This window comes from Anarhichas minor, unplaced genomic scaffold (assembly GCF_050575085.1).
Source record: "Anarhichas minor isolate MPS153535 unplaced genomic scaffold, ASM5057508v1 ptg000080l, whole genome shotgun sequence".
NCBI classification, from domain to species: domain Eukaryota; kingdom Metazoa; phylum Chordata; class Actinopteri; order Perciformes; family Anarhichadidae; genus Anarhichas; species Anarhichas minor.
The window spans coordinates 558,921-578,325 of NW_027466526.1; the positions used below are offsets into that span (position 1 = coordinate 558,921).

At 41.0% G+C, this 19,405-nt stretch overlaps 1 protein-coding gene across 1 annotated transcript; it reads left to right on the forward strand.

Moving 5' to 3' along the window:
- Window positions 1–9,686: 9,686 nt before the first annotated feature.
- irx4a (iroquois homeobox 4a) lies at window positions 9,687–16,220 on the forward strand. The gene is made up of 5 exons (XM_076081458.1): window positions 9,687–10,296; window positions 11,144–11,395; window positions 12,353–12,459; window positions 14,067–14,377; window positions 15,508–16,220. The coding sequence occupies exons 1-5, from the start codon at window positions 10,252–10,254 to the stop codon at window positions 16,218–16,220; spliced, it is 1,428 nt and encodes a 475-aa protein (XP_075937573.1). The 5' UTR covers window positions 9,687–10,251.
- Window positions 16,221–19,405: the final 3,185 nt, after the last annotated feature.

The window sequence follows — 19,405 nt, forward strand, 5'->3', positions numbered from 1 at the left end:
TTTTGTTAAAGCAGAGAAGTGCTTAACTAAAGGGGATAATGTATTGAATTATGAAGTGCAAAGTTCTCTATGTGGCCCAAATCTCTGGCATTTCAGCAAGCACAGCAAAGACAACAGAATAAAGAAGAAAGCCAGAATTAGACTACTGGGAGAGAGCCGCCCACTCAGTGAGTAAGACCTTAACGATTAAAGTCAAGGAATGGTTGGAAAACCATGTCATGCCCATAGCTGCCACAGTTACTCCTACATTACTTGCCTGCCTTTTATGCAGAACTGCAAAAATCAGAAGCACAAAAAGCAACTGCATGTTAAATAGGTATTAAAATTGTATAGTTGTAATACCTCCAGGTAGAGGAAAATATTCAAATGCATCCATTCCCTCTTGTTCTGGTTTTGAATGATTGAAGGAACTTGTGATTGGGTTTCCACATTGTGCTCCCATCTGCACATGCCAGCCCTTATCTGCCTTGATATTAACATGGCTCTTTCATTAGAATCCCAGCCCATTTTCTGGTTTATGGGTAAAATAAGATGCAGAATGAGACAATAAAGTGCATTTGTGTTTCAGTGGATGTATTATGAATAAATAATTGTAAGTGCCTGCATAGGCCAGCGTCGTCTTCAGGAAGATAATCACTGCCTATAACACATCCTCTGCCCCTTAACCCAGCTACGCTCGATGTACTAGTTATATTATGTGGGTGAATATTGAAAGAGGATCATGACTTTATAATATCCATGTGCATCTGGAGCAGAAGCAGATGGAAAGGTGGTGGAAGAGATCATGTCTGGTCATTCTTTCTGTTGTTAAGACAAAGAAATAAGAAAAACGGAAGGAGAGGGCAGGGAAAAATACATTTGGAGGTGTAGCATCATTAATCCCAGGGTTTATTTTCAAGGTTGAATTTTGAGTTTGCTCAAACTCATTCAAGTCCTGTCAGATACACAAGTACAGGGAAATTAAACATCACTTCTGCTACTGATGCATATGCTGGCCAGCATGGTGTATCTGAGGCCAGGGCAGTGACATAGCAGATCTCTGTTTTTTAATTGCATGTTGTGGTGGCTGGTTTGTATAAAAACTGGCTGCTTGTGCAGTGATGGCACATCATAGATAGGAGCCACTCTCTGCTGTAACCATCAAACCAGCACTCGACAGCACCCCAGGCTGGTTCAACAGTCTGTTTATTAATATAAAACTAAATGTTCCTTGCAAATTTCAGATGGGGGGGGGGGGGGATGTATTCAATGACTGCTAGCTGCGCATGGCTGCAACTGGGTTGGCTGCACTGGTGGTGGTCTCAGGTGTCGGGGGAGTTGAGGGTGTCAGTGGTCTGGTCTGGGTCTGTCATGACTGAGAGCAGCCACCTGGCCCCTGTCTGTGTATATGTGTGTGTGCGTGCGCGTGCATTTGCGTGTGTGTGTGTGTGTGTGTGTGCGTGCAAACTGCGATCAGTGTCATTCTGGTGTCTGACATGATGGGTCTGCCGTTGTTGACACATGCAGGCTCACACACACACACATACACACACACACACACACACACACACACGATGGGACACATTCAGGCAGAAAGGTGATTGACAAGTCTCTTTGTTTGGCCGGCCAGCCTGTTTGCATTTCTCTTCCGAAAGGACAGCGGTGAAAAAAGAAAAGAAAGCTACATTGGAAACTGATAGATAAAGATTACAATCTATCTGGTAGGCTTCATATAGCTTACAGTACATGTTCTCTCAGACGAAGTTTAGGTCACGCACAGACATGTTGTTTTTCCTCCATTATGAAATGCTTCTTAAAGATAGTGTCCTGAGATTGTCAAAAATAACATACTTTACATATTACATGCTTCAGTGCACCTCTGCTGTTGTCTTTAAATGTGGGTTAAGACCCTAAAGTTGCTTACAACGTAGGCCGCTAGACTATTAGAAAGGTCTGTGGTGAAATCCAACAATAGCCTGCATCAGCTATGTTTCCATAAGCATCCTAAACTGGAGTTAAACAAAAGTGATTGGTTCCATTACTTGCAACCTGTTAAAATTGTATATGCTGCAAAATAAAATTACATCGACTCTGTTGTTACTTATGGGAAGGGATGATTTAAACAGATAGTATTAAAGAAACAAAGATAGTAATACTTCAGGTTTTTCTGTGGGGGAGTTTTTCCTGTTCCCATGGATCGGAACAGGAAAAACTCCCCAAAACAAACTTTAACGGGGAGGGAAAAAAATGAAGAAACCTTAGGGAGAGCAACAGAGGATGGATCCCTCCTCTAGGGAGAAGTGCAATGGATGTCATGTGTACAGAATGAACAACATAATAGAAGATTGGCCCTGTTAATTAATCACGTTGATGACACGTTGTGGACCATTTTGGTAATTCAATCTTTTACCTTTACTTTTTTTCCTAATTTGGGCAACCACTGGACATTTATTTTATAATGAAGATGTGTGTCTTTTTACAGCCAAAGCATATGAGAAAGGCCAAAGCTTGCTGTTGTTCTGAATGCGTAGGCCAATGTCCAATGTGAATAAATGAATAAGTAAAGACAAATATAATGGATCAAATTTGACACACAATCTTCCTGCAAAATACGTTAGATTAAAAAAAAATGTAAACAAAACAAAGGGACATCATATGAAATAGCTAGGCTTACAGTAAAATATGCAAATGTTTCCAATCAAATCCACATAAAAAATAACCACAACCATTGTTGTAGTTGTCATTTACTACATGTTAATGATATAAAAGGACACATTCCCTTCGACTCAACATGGAAATCACAGTCATGACCTCGGAGGAACAGGTGCAAATGCCAATGTTACAAGACATTTGATTGTTTTCACCCATATCCTACATACTAAGTCCAATAACACAACCAGTGAACAAGGGGCAAACACCAAGATTTACAAGACACGTTGGGTTCACATTTTTGGGACTTGGGAGTCTACATACGGCCTTCAAATGTTTCAGTCCCAGGTCAGTTGCTAAGGGAACACCTGCAGATAGCTAGTTAACTAAGTGCAGCGAAGATGCTCCCGTTGTGGTGATCAATTATGGATGAGCCGAGAGAACTTTGACATGTTAAACCACTTAGAGGGGCTGGAGAGGAAGAGCAGCGAGAGCGACGGGAGTGAGAGAAAGATGAAAAAAAGAAGGTTGGGTAGACTCGTCTCAGACATATTATCATGGTATTGTTAAAGACTAGAAGGTCCACTTTCATTGGATTTTACCGCCATTGCTGTGCGCCCTGCTTGGGATAATACATGAGGTATAATGGACACGCTGTCGCTAAAGGTGCCGATGCTGCAGGATTTGCATAATGAATTTTTGATGTCCACCTTCGTAACGTGTTCAATGCTGTGGGCATGAAATCTACTGCATGTTGTCTGAGTGACGAAAAAGTTGCCTTTGAAAGTTGTGCGGCGTAGTCGGAAATATGTTACTTTTGTTAAATCAAATAATGACAATGATTTGTCTAGTAAACATCAGTTAAGTTTATTCATATGATATTTGGTTTTCTTGTAAACAAAAACTGATGTTTACATTCAGTGTAACTCACCAAAACGTATTGGCTGTGTCCTAGCGGTCCAACCAACTGTGGAGTGAATTTCCGTCATGAAATTATATGCTGAGCCAATTTTTTTAATACTTTGTTGCCACATTGTAGCACATCAGAGGAAAAGTGTGAAACCACTGGTTGGACTGTGTATTGCATGATGCTCCATAGCGCTACAAGTGGCCAAAAGCTACAAAAGGAACCTTTAATTGTGATATGACAGGAAGTTGTCTCGGTTTTAGTCTAACATCTGTTTTAACCGTCACATACATCTACATCAAAACTGCATTACTTTCCCCCAGTATTTTATCAGAATAAAAACATGCAGGTATGTATTTTGTGACCACAGCTATAGAGGACTCTTCTTTCCAGGCTTTGCCCAATGTTTTGTAAACCAGCAACAATAATGACGTACACTATATTAGTAACAAGTTTAGTAACAGAACTTTTAATACATGCAATTTCCCAAAGTATTTGTAAGTATATCCAAATTTTGAAATACAGTAGATTATGTCATAACATAACTGCAATATAAACACTGTTATCGCATGCATCCTATATTTTCAAGTCTAGTTATCGTGTAACAATAGCACTATTTCCCATAATGATTTAATAGCTATAGTCAGTAATTTAATAAAGAGCTTAGAGTCCCTCTTGAACACAAAATTGTTACCTCCTCATTCCCTGACATGTTGTCCTCTTCCCCTATACTTACTTGTCCTTGACCAACCCGGTAAAATGGTAAGGCATGATCCATACGGACAGAGCTAACCTGATAAACAGCTCATTAAAGTAAATTATATTTAAAAGTTACTTCAGCTGGTTAAGATACAGAATGTTGACTAGTTTTCACAATCTACCAAATAAAAGTATTTATAACCACCTGGAAATAGCTTCAGAAAAGTCACCATTTGTATACAAAGTACCTGAAGCAGCCTCGCAGCCTATCCAGCTCATGCAAAACCCATTAAGGCTTTAAGGCCGAAAGAGAAGAGCAAAAAAAAAATCATTGTACTGTTGAAAAGAAGAAATAAGAAATACACTGAGAGGATCGTTGGAGATCAATATTCCATTTGGAGTCCAAGACTAGACTAGACAACAAATAGGTTAATGTTTTGCTGGATAAGCATTGTGTGTGTGTGTGTGTGTGTGTGTGTGTGTGTGTGTGTGTGTGTGTGTGTGTGCGTGTGTGTGTGTTTTGTGTGTGTGAATGCTTGGACATTATTTCTATGACTGCAGAAACAAGAAACATGGAAGCTATTGGAAAGCCTGGGAGCTGCTCGGGGCTTCATGTCACTGAGCGAGTCGACCTGTGCAGCTGTCTTCAGCTATTGTTTCTACGTTGTTGACTCAGAAAACAGTGCATGAGACAGTGGACCATAAGACATCAGAGCACCAAAACGTTATCCTCATACTGGGTGAAATATAATAGAATAGGACAGAGCCAGAACTTCATGAAGTTGGAACTAAAAACACTACTGTAACAAAACAGGGCAGAACTCCAAGATTAGAATAATACTACATTGTATTTGGACAGCGCTTTAAAAGTTACGCAAAGACACTTTACATGGTAAAAACAGAAACAATAGAAGCAATTACAATACATACAACATAGATGACATAACAGTAAGGAACAGCACAAAAACATACTTGACTAACTTTACAGGTTAAAAGCAGATTTGAACAGGTGCATTTTTAAGTGCTGTTTTGAAAGTGGCGAGTGACGAAGAATGTCTGAGGTGCTAAGGGAGGGGGTTCCCGAGGGAGGGGGCTGCAATGGAGTAGGCTCTGTCCCCCCAGGTCCGATGCTTAGACAGATTGTGTGGGGAGGGGGGGGGCTTAACATTCACTTTTTTAACAAATAAGACTGAGGAGAAGAAATGGTTAAAAACTGACAGAGAGAGGGACAAGGAGATACAAAACATTTTGAAGAAGTCAATAGAGTTATTCTTTCACCTGATGCTAACCCACATTGGGGAGTTTGAACACGGCAGAGGTCAACATCAGCACTATCACTGAACCACACTTGATTGAGGCAAGTTCCCTGTCTCGGGGCTCACTCAGCCCTCAGTCCTGTCCAAAAGTCAGAGCAAAATTCACACATTTTCCCTGTGATCTGAAGACACTCCAATCTCAATGTGTGAAAAATATCACTATCTTAGGCTAAGGGAAATAACACTGAGTGAAATGAAAACTTGTTTTTGAGGTCATTGATGAACAACTAATTGTAAGCAAGTTTTTAAATATTGCAAGTCATTCCTGTGCCGTTATCATCATAAGACAGACAAGTTGCTGCCATGAGCATTGAATCCACAGACACAAAGAAAATCCAACTAAGAGTGGTTTTGTTTCTGATTTGGAGATCTAGATAAATGTTGAAGTGTAACGTTTATCAATTAATTGTGACAAAATACTGAAATGCCCAAGCAATCAAACAGCCTCCCTCAATGCTGATTCATAAGTTTGATGATTCATAATTAAATGTGTTAACTGTCATGTGGTTCGAGTCAGGAGCATGACATTCCAGCAGCTCTAGTCTGTAACTCCACCACACAGCCATAACAACTAATACTAATTATATAGGATATAGTTAGGTATATTAGGATCACTATATAACAATCACTATAAATAAGTAGATTCAGACTATGTTGTTGACTACTTACTTCACAAATCAAGTCAGTTTCATTTTAGAGCCCCAAACCACAGAATGATCTAATGTCTTGCACAACATAGGTCATGTGGTTTGTTTAAACGTGACTGGGTTTTGTTCAGACGTGGGATTACCTCAGAACACCTCAGGTTTACAGTAAGTGGCGCCAACAAAACGTATGTGCCACAGTACATACCGGCATTGTCAATAACCGTGTAAATTCCCAAAGCAGCCTTACTTATGTTGTTCATCTTAAAACACAGAAATATCAACATTACCCATCACTGTCATAAAAGATTCACATTTGCTGATACTGTTCACCTTTGTTCTGCAGCCTGTCTCACTTTAAACTCAGCTGACTAAAATGTGGGGAGAAGGAGGTGTTTTACCCTCCTCCCTTCACCACGCTCTCACTCTCACTCTCTCTCTCTCTCTCTCTCTCTCTCTCTCTCTCTCTCTCTCTCTCTCTCTCTCTCTCTCTCTCTGTATTTCTCACACACACAAACACACACAGGCACACTCAGCCTCTCCCCTCCTCCTGGCTCATTAATCAAAGACAGATTATCAGGAAAGTGACACCTTCATGATTACAACGTTTCTGGGGAACTTTTTAATATGACTTTAGTTGGAAAGGAGATGCAAATTAGCGGGCTTACTTCAAAGTGCAACACAATTATTATTCAGATGAGAATAGTTTGAGGTTGACACCATGAGGCAAAAAGTGAACTTGAATGCAAAATAAGCACACTAAATGAGCGTCTTACATATTACAAACTTGCAGATAAAAAAGATGGCTGCATTGACGGAATTCTATATAATTGCCCCACTAGTTTGTCTAATTCCAGTCAAGCCGATGATTTATGCTACTCATCAATATGATGGATGCTCCTACACTAGACCACTGCTGAACACTGCTGTCTGTCCTAATCTATACAGTAACACTTTCTTCATATCATCCATTTATCTACATAACTAATAACTGATACTAGCCTGTTGATTATCGTGTTTAATTTCACAACAAAAAAAGGAAATACAATCAGGTCATAAGCTTTGTCTTGAACTGGAATAGCATCTTATTCCTCTCAGTTGCTCCACTTTAAACGCTGAGCATCCCGGCCTCCACACATCTGTCCAAGAAAAAAGCTCCTCTTTTAATCTTTTAACGCTAAACAAGCATGAACTCCTGCCGTCTCCTTCATTTTCCATCTAAAAGCATATACTAGTGCACCTAAATATTTTATCATAGGCGCCTGATAACACTGGGTAACGCAGTGGATAATGAAAAGGTATACAGCGAGGGAGGAGGGATTGTGTGTGGGCAATATACTTTATTCAATTCAATTCAATTCAATTTATTTTTGTATAGCCCAAAATCACAAATTACAAATTTGCCTCAGAGGGCTTTACAATCTGTACACATTTGACATCCTCTTGTCCCGGAACCCTCACATCGGAACGGGAAAAACTCCCCCAAAAAACCCCTTTAACAGGGAGAAAAGAGGAAGAAACCTGTGGGAGAGCAACAGAGGAGGGATCCCTCTCCCAGGATGGACAGAAGTGCAATAGATGTCATGTGTAGAACAGGATAGTGAACTACAACACATTCAATGAAATTACAGCACATTCAATGTATGACAGAACCACGGAAGGAGGCAAGACCTGGTCCAGGTATAACCCGGATACACAGGAACCTGTGAGGCGAGAAAGCACAGAGACTCTGGTGAAGAAGCAGGTCAATAATGTGCATTAATGGTATCGGTAATATGAAATAGTAATGCGAGTAATAATGAAAGTGATATTAGCAGTTGGAGTCAGCAGGGCCATGGTAGGAGGAAGGACCAGGGTCCAGATGAAACCATGCTCCATGGAAACCTGTGAGGAGAGAAAGCACAAGGACTCCGGGGAGTGATGAGATTGTTCCACTTTCTCCATGATTATACAGACACAAAGGTGGAGGTCCATGCAAAGGCCCTTGAAGAAAAGTGGCCCTGATTATAGAACATATCTCTGCATATCTCTGTGGAACAATACATATACCTTTTATGTGTGTGTGTGTGTGTGTGTGTGTGTGTGTGTGTGTGTGTGTGTGTGTGTGTGCGCGCGCGTGCTCGTGCGCGCGCGCTCGTGTGCGCGCGTTTGTCAGGTGCGCTCTCACCATCCCCAAAAATCAACGTGTCAACACTTTCCCTTCCGTCCACAGGGTGAGATGTTGAAGATATATTGGGTCCCGCGTGCCTTATAATGCATTGCGGTTCACATTAACCCCAATGAATTAAAAAAAAGAAAAGTCTAAATTAATAAGACAAAAGGGAGCTGTGTGTGTGTGAGAGAGAAAGGGGAGTTTATGGTTGAGCGGTTCATGAGGGTTGTTAATGTTAAGGTGGCATTAGTGTTAATGCAAATTAAAAAGCGCTGGCTGATCCCTTTTGACCCCCCTATTCACAGTGTTAATGCAGCCATTTGCTTCGAGGTATAGCTACTAACCCCCTATAATTCAATTTGTCAAAATGAATGAGCGAACAGACATTATATATAGTCCGCCCTCCCACACCACCCCACCAAAATACAACTAAGAAAAGGAGACAAAGACAAAAGTTGGGCTACTTAACCAAATCACACTCGTCTCCGTTTTTATAGCTGTTTATTACTCATTTCATCTGTAAATGAAAGCGAGCAATTATTGCAAGGACCCGGTATCATATTATTATGTTGGCCCCGGTCCCCTAGATAGTCATCAATCACTCTCAATCGACCTGTCACCGGCAGGCAGAGATCCAGCTGGAGAGGAGAGAAGGAGGGGAGGAGTAGGCTACATCATCATTAATTTGAGGAGTGACCCCCGGGGCTATCCACATGTCTCAACCCGGGATTCTCCAAGCAAGGCGGCGCGCACCGGCACCAGCGCTGTGGCGTGCGAGTTTGGGACTTTTGGCCATTTTTGTAAACTGCAGTTTCACGAATTTACCTGACCAAAGCACACGTGGAAATGTGAGGGATAGATAGATAGATAGATAGATAGATAGATAGATAGATAGATAGATAGATAGATAGATAAAACTGGATTTTAGTTTTCATCATAATTAAAATAATTTCTGAGCATGTGGAGATGTTAAAAGGTTGATTCAAACACTCTATTAAGCACGCAGGGGACTCATTATTGCATAGGTGTACTTGGAGAACAATACGAAACCAAAAATCTATTCTAACTTGGTAATTATCATAAATAAAATACGATAAAATAATCTCTATATTTTAAATGCAGTCATTTTTGTGAATCTACATATTGGTGGACTGCGATATGTTTCTCTGCCCAGTAATGTTCTTTGCTAATTAATTTAAAATCAATTAGTTCCCCATGTGATTAGCATCAGTGCGGAGGAATGATAAGAATGTGCTTATAATTGGGCTTAATGCATTCAAACCGGTACACACACGTTTGCATATTCAAGACACTGATTGCTTGGGAATTGATTGATTGGGACTACAAATTTGGGACTACAAATTAATCTCCAGGACATGTACTTCCTTCTCTTTTCCCTCTCAAAGATTTTCTTGTTCGATAGTTATTTTCTGTTTTTTTGTCGTCATCCCGAGAAAGCATATTAAAGTTACAGTCTGGTCATTTTCAAGTGGGAAACTTCTGACGTCAGAGTCACCACTGTTTAAAACAACCTGCCTCTGCTGCTGACGTCTTCTATATTACTTTTTTATACGGAAAAATATGTATCTGACATCAAAGTGATTATTCTAGGCAAAAAAATAATACTTTCTTTCATTTCTACAAGACTTTAAAAACGGAAAAAGGGAGAGCTAGAAGATTTCTGCCTTTATTTTTTTATTAATTTTTTTTTTTTGCAGCTGAAAGGCGTTTGAGTGGGGGGCATTTTCCACAAATTAAACATGCTACTCTGCTTCGCCCTATAAGCATCCTAGGAGCCTGTGCTTACCAATCGATTGGTACAGTCAAACAGAGCTGCAGCCTCTCGCGTTAGAGTGGAGACCTTCAGTCTCGCTTTATTTCTGGATATTGGGGGACCTCTCTACAATGTCATATCCACAATTTGGATATCCATATTCGTCTGCTCCACAAGTAAGTTCATGTTACCTTTGTTCAATTAATTGGGTGTTTTGATTTTGACATTGCAGCGATTGATTATCTCATCGATTTATGCATGATCCTTTTACGCATTTTGGCCAAGAATCGGGGAGGCTGCCACAGTCCTTTCGAGTATCGGAAAGGTATTGCGTTACATCCATACCTGTGTTCCTGCAGCGATAGAAAAAGGGGTTAAGAGAGAGAAACCAGAAACCAGCGAGACCCCCAACCTCCCGTTCCCTGATTTCGGCAAGATAATAGCCTCTCGGTAATGTCAGCCATATGTTTATCTGCGCTGGAACACACATGCCCACTTGTTCTGCACACGCTGTGTGTTTTGCGCCGTAACCCAGCTGCTGTTTTGTTTTGGCGTTGAGCCATACAAAATAATTTGGGCTTCACTCTGGGTATTACTGGGCGTTCTAGGGAAAATATGTTGTATCTATTTGTAACGCATTGGATCAAAGCAAACAGACGGCTCGTTTTGGACACGTTTTACGCGCACATTACCACGGGAATACAACGCACCATTCATTTTCAGATATCAGTCTTTACATGGCATTTGTATTTTAGTTTTTAAAGATTGACATTCTGGGGGGAAATGTGCGAATAAGGTCGAGTTCACCTTCCGAAGAGCACAATATTGTTTTACAACTTAAATCATGTTACGGTCAGAAAAGTAAACACAGTTTGGAGACAGCTAGAATCGTGTTCATTTGACGATCTTCATTTCATATTAAAAAGTTATAAACTAACTTTGACATCAAAGTGCTCCACATTAACATGTTTCAATGCAGAATGATATACAAATAACTTAAATTCTCTGTCTGTCCCCACTCAGTTCCTGATGACAACCAACTCTCTGACCACTTGCTGCGAGTCCACCGGCAGATCCATAGCCGACTCCGGAGTGGCAGCGTCCGGGCAGACTCCAGTCTACTGTCCCGTGTACGAGAGCCGGCTGCTGGCCACGGCGAGGCATGAACTCAGCTCAGCCGCCGCGCTGGGCGTTTACGGGAGTCCCTACACCGGCAGTCAAGGCTATGGGAATTACGTTACATACGGCACCGACGCCTCGGCATTCTACTCGCTGGTAAGCCGTTCACCTGATCCTTCTTGGCATTGATTAATGGAGCCGCAGAGTGCTGAGACGTAGGCGCACGTCGCCTCTCTTTTATGCTCTACACCACAAGATACCAGCATTTTACTTTACGTGATGTATCCCTATCATCATTTGAGCCGACTTGTCTTTAGTAATTGGAAAATACTTCTCAGCAAAATACTTCTCAGCAAGGCGGGATAGGCTCACTTTATCGTGTTTTAAAAATACTCGTCTGAAGTAAAAGTATTTTTTTTTTATGAAACAAAGAAGAAAAAGTTAATACTGAGACAAGTTGGTTTCCATTGGAAATACGTTTTTTTAGCAGGCTAACGTTGAATATGCATTAGTATATATATATATATATATATATATATACAAGTATATATATCAACATTTTATTAAAAAACAAATTCTCATCGTTTTCAACAGATCCCATGGGCCTATAGTCCAAGAGTATTGTTTGTTCAAGTAGTGTTGCAATACATTAAGTGCTCCTATTTTTGGCAATGAGGTGAGAAGAATATCCAGAATAGCTATATGCTTTTTTAACTGATGATAATAATTCAACTAGTCCTTATTTTGCCAGGAACCTGCCTGGATTTATTTGGCCAGACCCCAGCACTGAACAAGCTAATACACCTACTGTTTCCTATTGTTTTTCTGAAGGTTTATTTTTTTTTAAACTTAGTTTGAAGAGTATTGCATCCTATGGACTATTTATCATTTGACCGTCTGGTTTGTCCATATTTAATTTTGCAGGCGGATATTTCAAAATCCTGATTCACTTCACTCTTCAGTAGCCCTTATGAATTACATCACCAAACAACTTTTAAATACAGCCAGTACAAATCTATCTGTTTGTCAGCACCATGGTGATTCATTTAATGTAACATAATTGATTTCCTATTTGCATCATCTTTAAACTCTTGTCTTTGTGTATGATTTCAGGGCACATTCGATACTAAAGATCCCACAGCTTCTGCGCATGCGGGAATAACCCAGGCAACAGCCTATTATCCGTATGATCCTTCCTTGGGACAGTACCAGTATGACAGGTATGTTGTCTCTGTTATAATGTGACTTTTGTTTATATTACATAATGTAAGAAGCTTGATTATCAATGCAAAACACCAGACCACTTTAAATAAACTTTAAACCCAAGTGTAATTTAACAAAATGTCCAGTTAGAGTGACATGAGAGCTTATCTTGAGCTCTGCCTCTAAGCCCACTGTCAGGCTCGAAGGCTTATGTCAACTGCCAAAACAGGAAGATCAAAATGTGGGTAACTCTCAAAGTATTGTGCACTAGTGTCGGGTGAGTTTTCCCAGCATTAAATCAATCATCCCTGAGAGGTCAAGGCCATTCGCATCACGTCTAGCAACACTGGGTCATCACCTTCATCTCATGACATATTTCTTTCCTGATGGGGGGGGGGGATGTGCTTCACAAGACTCATGCCCCTTTCAGAAAAGACACAAGGCCTCTTCAGCGTAGCGAAGAGCATGCCTGCCATGTTAAAAAAAGTCTTCGCAACAATCACATGACATCCAAATGAAGTCCCGCGATGTGGTGAAAATGTAGGGATTGAAAGATAACTATGCCTGTGATCAGCAGGCTATTTGAATAGATTCAGCAACTTTAAAAATCACAGCACTGAGAGGCATGTGTGGTGTCATCCAAGAAAACGCTCTTTCTTTGTGTGTTAATTGATCAGCAAAGTGTCATATTGATTAGCTTTATAGCAATAACTCTGAATTCTGTATGAAGTGCAAAAGATGTCAGCAGCCGTGCTAATGAGTGCACATGCGGCAAAAGGCCTAAAAGTCTAAGGCAAAACAAAATGAGTGGCACTCGATAAAACAAGCAAGCCTACAGCGGTACCACTCTGTCTGCGCCCGCCTTTTACCTAAGGGCTCATCATTACACTCAATAAAGCAATTTTACAGTCTATTTTATCTGCGAGGAAACAACTCGGGGTATGGAAAGGTGCAGCGCTCCTCTCCTCTTGATTCCCTTAGCAGTGCTTGACCTGCACTAAGCTATACGGAGCAATAAAGGCCTCATAAAAGCCTCCCCTGAGAGGACTTTTACAGCTCACTGCTGACTGAAAATCAACACTGTGCATTTTAAATGCAGGTCTATTGTTGATATTTGTGGGAGGAGAAGGAGTGGTATGCTGCATTAGAATGGTTAGAATGGGTTTCAGGAAATGTACTGTACGGTATTTGCACTATATACTGCATACTGCACATAGTCCTTTAAATGCTCATGTACAATTATATAAAACATGTACTTACAATGTTAGTTTTAAAGTTCCCCAATGGATGTATAATACATACTCTATGGTGTGCTTGAAGGGAGTGGTTTACTCCTTACCTGCCCCTAATTTTCGAAATCTCTTAAGTGACACATTTTTATTACGTCTACTTTTAATTTTCCGACCATGACATAGTCATAGTGGCACATAGGTTTATGAGTAGGACTGTCAAGCTTATTAAGAACGATTTGCATAATTTCAAGATTCCAAGAAGCAGATGGCTCTGTCATGGTTTTCAGAAAATAAACTGCCAGGGCAACACATTAGAAATTGTAATGCGACGAGCATCACATCATCTATTTACCCTCTCATTACCATTGTGGTTGTGTTCCCCTCATTAACAGATATGGTTCCATGGATGGGGGAACAAGGCGGAAGAACGCCACACGGGAGACGACCAGCACGCTGAAGGCCTGGCTGCAGGAACACAGGAAGAACCCGTACCCGACTAAAGGAGAGAAGATCATGCTCGCCATCATCACTAAGATGACCCTGACGCAGGTCTCCACCTGGTTCGCCAACGCCAGGAGGAGGCTCAAGAAGGAGAACAAGATGACATGGCCGCCCCGAAACAAGGGCTCAGAGGAGAAGAGATATGACGAGGATGAAGATGGGTCTCAGGAGGAGCAGATAAAAAGCGAGAACAATGAGGATGGTAAAGTCAATTGTGTCTTATTGCTCTGCAGAAATTAAGAAAAACTATAACACGTTATGCTCAATTGTTTGGCAGTATATCAGGTGGCTGTTGTCTTTGGTGTGTTTAGACAATAATGTATTCTTGACATCTCTTGAAAATGCATTGTGTTGTTGAAGCGATTGATATCATGAAGGGAGACTTTTGACAGCATTCTTAACAGAAGTCCTATTTTTGAATACAGCTTGAAATAAAAGCATGTGTAAATAGACTTTTTTAGCAACTGTTTCTTATCTTATCTCTTTTGGAGGGATACGGACGAATCAACAGTAAGTACCGAAGAACAAGAACCATGATCAAACTACTATGTAAAGTCTACTGTTACCATACATCTAAAAAACTTAAATCTACTTTATTTTCTTTTTCATCCAACACACTAAGCTGGGATGATGTTACCAAACTCACATCTTTATTTTGTTTATTTCAATAAGAAAAATATGATGATGAAATGTATTAATCAGTGTAATGCAACCCTATGTTATTTTGTGATACCGTTATTATCGTTAAAATTGTATCATGCTCAATAAGAAATGAAAGACAATCAGGCTTTGCAATTTGTATTGTCAAACATTTTATTCTTATAATATGTACTGTGCTTAAACCACTCTATGTATTTGTATTAAATGAAACAGCATTGGCAGTTTTGTGTACAGGGATGCTACATACAAAAAAACTTTTGTAATACCATAAGACAGGCCTCAGTCAGTTTTCTAAAGGGATATGGTGGCGGGTCAAATCACTTTTACCAAGCTCAGGTGCCTTTTTAATGACAGGGTTGTGTTGTTTTTTGCAGCTCGTTATGACTTCATAATGCTTGAAAAAAAGTTTAAAAAATAATAATAATTAAAGTGCGTCAGACTGCACCTAAATTATATACAGTATGTCGGGTCAAACCTGATTCATGATTAAACTGATTCCATTTGTTTATCACTATCAGGCTGTAAACATGAATTCCTTAACTAAAGTTGAACAACTGCATTTTCACGGGTGTGATTGAAGTCCAATAGTCGATTGGAGAGTGACTGTTCAGGATGCCATTATATGTGATGCCGTATCGCACGACTCCATATCTCTTCTCTTTTTTTTCCCAGAGACCAGAAGTCGACCTGATAAGGACCTCCAGTTGAGCGATTTGGACGATTTCGACACGCTAGAGTCTGAGAACTCGGAGTGTGAGCTGAAGCACCGATACCACATGAACACACACATGACAACGACGGGCGACTGCCCCGCCGAGCACCTCATCAAGGACGCATCTCTAAAAATCTCCATCCCTGTTTCTCTGGGAGGGGAGCAGGACTTGAGCAAAAGTTGTCTCAAAACGAACCCGGAGGATTTCCAGGCGGACAGCAGACAGCAGGCAAAAGCGTGTTATAACCAACAGCAGCAGCAGCAAGGGCACCAGCTATTAGACGGCAAGCCTCGGATTTGGTCTTTGGCACAAACTGCGACGTCCCTGAACCAGACTGAGTACCCGTCCTGTATGCTGAGGTGCCAGCCACCGCCCTCCTCTCTCACCCCATCCCCCGCCGCTACCTCACCCGTGACCGGCCTGGACAACAGGCAGGACTCGCCGGTCACGACCCTGAGAAACTGGGTGGACGGAGTTTTTCACGACCCCTTGTTCAGGCACAGCACTTTGAGCCAGGCTCTGACCAACACCACCGTCTCTTGGAGCACGAACACCAAAGGCGCCATTCTGGAGGCTGAGAGGAGCACGGCGGCCTTGCAGCAGCACCAAGACTCCTCCAAAGACAGTGCCATGAGTTTCCCAAAAACGATCAACAAACTTTTCTGCTCCTAACAAAACCAAATGACCCTTTACTTGCCAAAAGAGAGACTCTTTGTGACTGACTGAAAGTCAGATGGAAAAGCCTATTTCGTCGTCATGATTCCCTATTTTTTTTATTCGTTTTTAAAAACAATGTTAGCTATAAACTGTTACACTGGCGTTACACGAGTGAAATATCCGGATCGGTTTGGCTTATTTGATTTAACGCACGCACAGAACTTATCGAAATGTATAACTAAAAGTTTACATCTTGGGGAAAAAATAGGCCTAACATTTACATAATGTTTATTTTAGTTTTTTCTTTATGCGCATGCAAATGTAATTGAATATGATTTAGGTCTCAGCAGTTGAGTATCACTATTAAAAAAAAAAAAAAAAAAGTCTCACAAATGCACAGCTCTCGTAGGAAGTGGAAGAGAGCGTCTCAACTTTGTTCACTGAAAATAAAATCAGTCAGTTTCTGAGGAGCGCTTGGTTGAGTCGCTGTCCATGGTGCTGGAATACAGGGGACTCAAATCCTCCCTGGGCCTTGCTATGCTTCCTTGGTCTGTTTATTGCATGTTATTTGTTTCCTGTAAAACTATACGTCCAATGATTACATGGGGCCTACTGCACGGCTGAGCTCAGATGACTTTTTTAAACACAGTCTGCTGTTAAATAAAGCAGTTCTATCAGTTCAATTCATTCTTAACCCATTACAACAGGCACAATCGAACATCTTCCACCATGTGTTTTTTTTTATTTTTTTAGAAAAAACATCCACTCTCGTTTAGAGACAGGGAGAAAATGAGGCAGCTCAACCCTCAAGACAGAACAATATCAGCATCTAAGATCCGCCTCATTAATTCTCTCTAAACAGGCTGTAATTGGGATGTTCACAGTCATATTTCATGTCAGGCCATTGATTTCCCTCTCTGCTTTCTGATAATATTATCGAAACATCTCAACAGCGTCCATGATGCAGCTGTCAAAAGGGTAAGTTATTCCCCATACATCCATTAATGGGTTCAAAACGGAAGGCCTGCGAAATAATTTGAAGTGACGAGTTTTCGTTTTGACACTAACCCCTCAATTTCCTAGAGACGGGGGCCTGCAGAAAACAGCCTGAATGCTGATTCCTCCTCTGAAAAGTGAAAGGGCTTTACGAGGGAGGCCCTCACATCATCTAAAAGTGAAAAGGGCAAAGGAACTCGAATTAGTTGTTGTAGATAAAAGGGCAAAAAGAAAGGAGTCAAGGGTACTTGACAGTAATGGCGAAAGTGGAGCTCTCGAGGGACTCTGTCTGTCCTGCGAGAGAGGGGGAAAGGGAGGAAGGGAGGGGGGACTTCAGTGATGAATTTTAATGGTAAATACCCCCCCTTGGAAGAAAGTGCTATAGTGGACAACAGGGTTTTTCTATAAATCAGAGTCAAGATGTATGTTTTTATTTGCTTTCTTACCTCGGAAAATCCCGCCTGCAGCATTTCTAAAGCAAAGTTGACATGACTGCAAAAATAAATTGGAGCAAAGTCATAAATGTTAAGAGAATAGATATCTGACAGGTGCATGCATGGTGAATAGGTACTTATTTCTATAGGGCTATTTTTATTCTCATTCCCCTTTTAATGTATGCATGTTTATTCGCCTACATGCAAAATTGTGTTTCATTTTTCATAGCTACCGGTAGAGAAATAGGCCAAAGTTAAAGGCCGCACAGATAAAACAATAAAGCCTCGACATTTTATGAATTTAGCACGAGGACTGATTTTATTAGACCTCCAAACCAAGTGGCTTTGTATTAGAGAGAAAGAGACACGACGTAAGACCAAGTAAGAGAGGGGGGGGGGCGGGGGGTAGAGCCAGGGAGAGAGACGTAGTGTGTAGAAGCAGAGCGAGCGAGAGAGAGAGAGAGAGAGAGAGAGAGAGAGAGAGAGAGAGAGAGAGAGAGAGAGAGAGAGAGAGAGAGAGAGACAGAGAGAGAGAAGCCATAACTAAATCATTCAGCCGTGGCAAATACGAACACACAGAGGGAGCGAGATGGTAAATTAACAGGGGCTTTTTACATAGAGACCAAATAAAACTGTAATCAGCGACGCGTTACTTTTCATTAAGCGGGTTTGACAGCAGCATAGTCAGCCACTCCGACACAGGAGCACGGTCCGGGCTGAAATAAACTGCTCTCGAACCGGGAGTCATAAGATAATTCCTTAAGCTCCATTAACAACTCTTAGCCGCAGGAAATGGGCTCCCCATGAAAACATCTCCAAATCTAAAAGCTTTATCGACCTGGCAAACCTCAGCTGATGGCTTCTCTTTTTTTTTCAACCCCCCTCTACCTCGCTCTCTCTTTCTCTCTCTCTCTCTCTTCCTCACCCCCCTCCCCTTTTCCCTTTTTTCAACTTAAGGGACAGAAACGTCCAACTGAGGTAATAGAATTTGACACAACACATTAAATGGGAAATGAGAAAAGGGAGAAGAAAGGGCACACTTAAACGCCTTTTAAACGTTACCAATTAGAGGTTTAAAACTTGAATAAGATGTAGGCCTTTGGCATATGCCTGACTGATAGGACTTTTAACTGAATACCTTCCCCACTTGCTAAAAGCAGCACGTAAGTGAGTGCAGTATGTTCTCCTCCTGTGAGGTAGTTGAGTCAAGGGATTCATACAAGCTTAATCTCACGTTCTGAAAAAAATTCCCCCCCAGTGATGTGCTACATGATTGTCTCAAGATACGTTTGTTTTTTTCCCCACGTGGTTGAAATGATATTCTGAAAGTTATGGAGCACTTCCTTAACTCATTTCCTTCTCTTTAAACAAGCATCCTGTCAAACACTCAAGCTCTGTTTATAGTAGAGGGCCCACAAACGCTGACTGAAACACAGAACAATCAGCAGCAGAGAGCTTCCCCAGAGAGAGAGAGAGAGAGAGAGAGTCTGGGTCAGGTTAATACCACTGTGACCCTGAGCCATAAATATATTTACACATCATTACACATCAACACGCATGCAGACAGAGAATCACATTCAAACACTTGCCACACAGACGCAGCAGGCTTAATTGAATATTTAATCTATTCATTGACTAACATTAATATGGTGAGAATAGCAGTAATGTGATCAAAGCTTAAATGAAAATATGAAGCATGACCTCACACAAAGAGCAGTAGAGAGACCACACACACACACACACACACACACACACACACACACACATACA

Coding starts and splice junctions, on each gene's coding strand:
- irx4a (XM_076081458.1), top strand. CDS start 10,252: ATGTCATATCCACAATTTGGATATCCATATTCGTCTGCTCCACAA. Junction 11,396..12,352: donor CCTCGGCATTCTACTCGCTG/GTAAGCCGTTCA, acceptor GTATGATTTCAG/GGCACATTCGATACTAAAGA. Junction 12,460..14,066: donor GGACAGTACCAGTATGACAG/GTATGTTGTCTC, acceptor CCTCATTAACAG/ATATGGTTCCATGGATGGGG.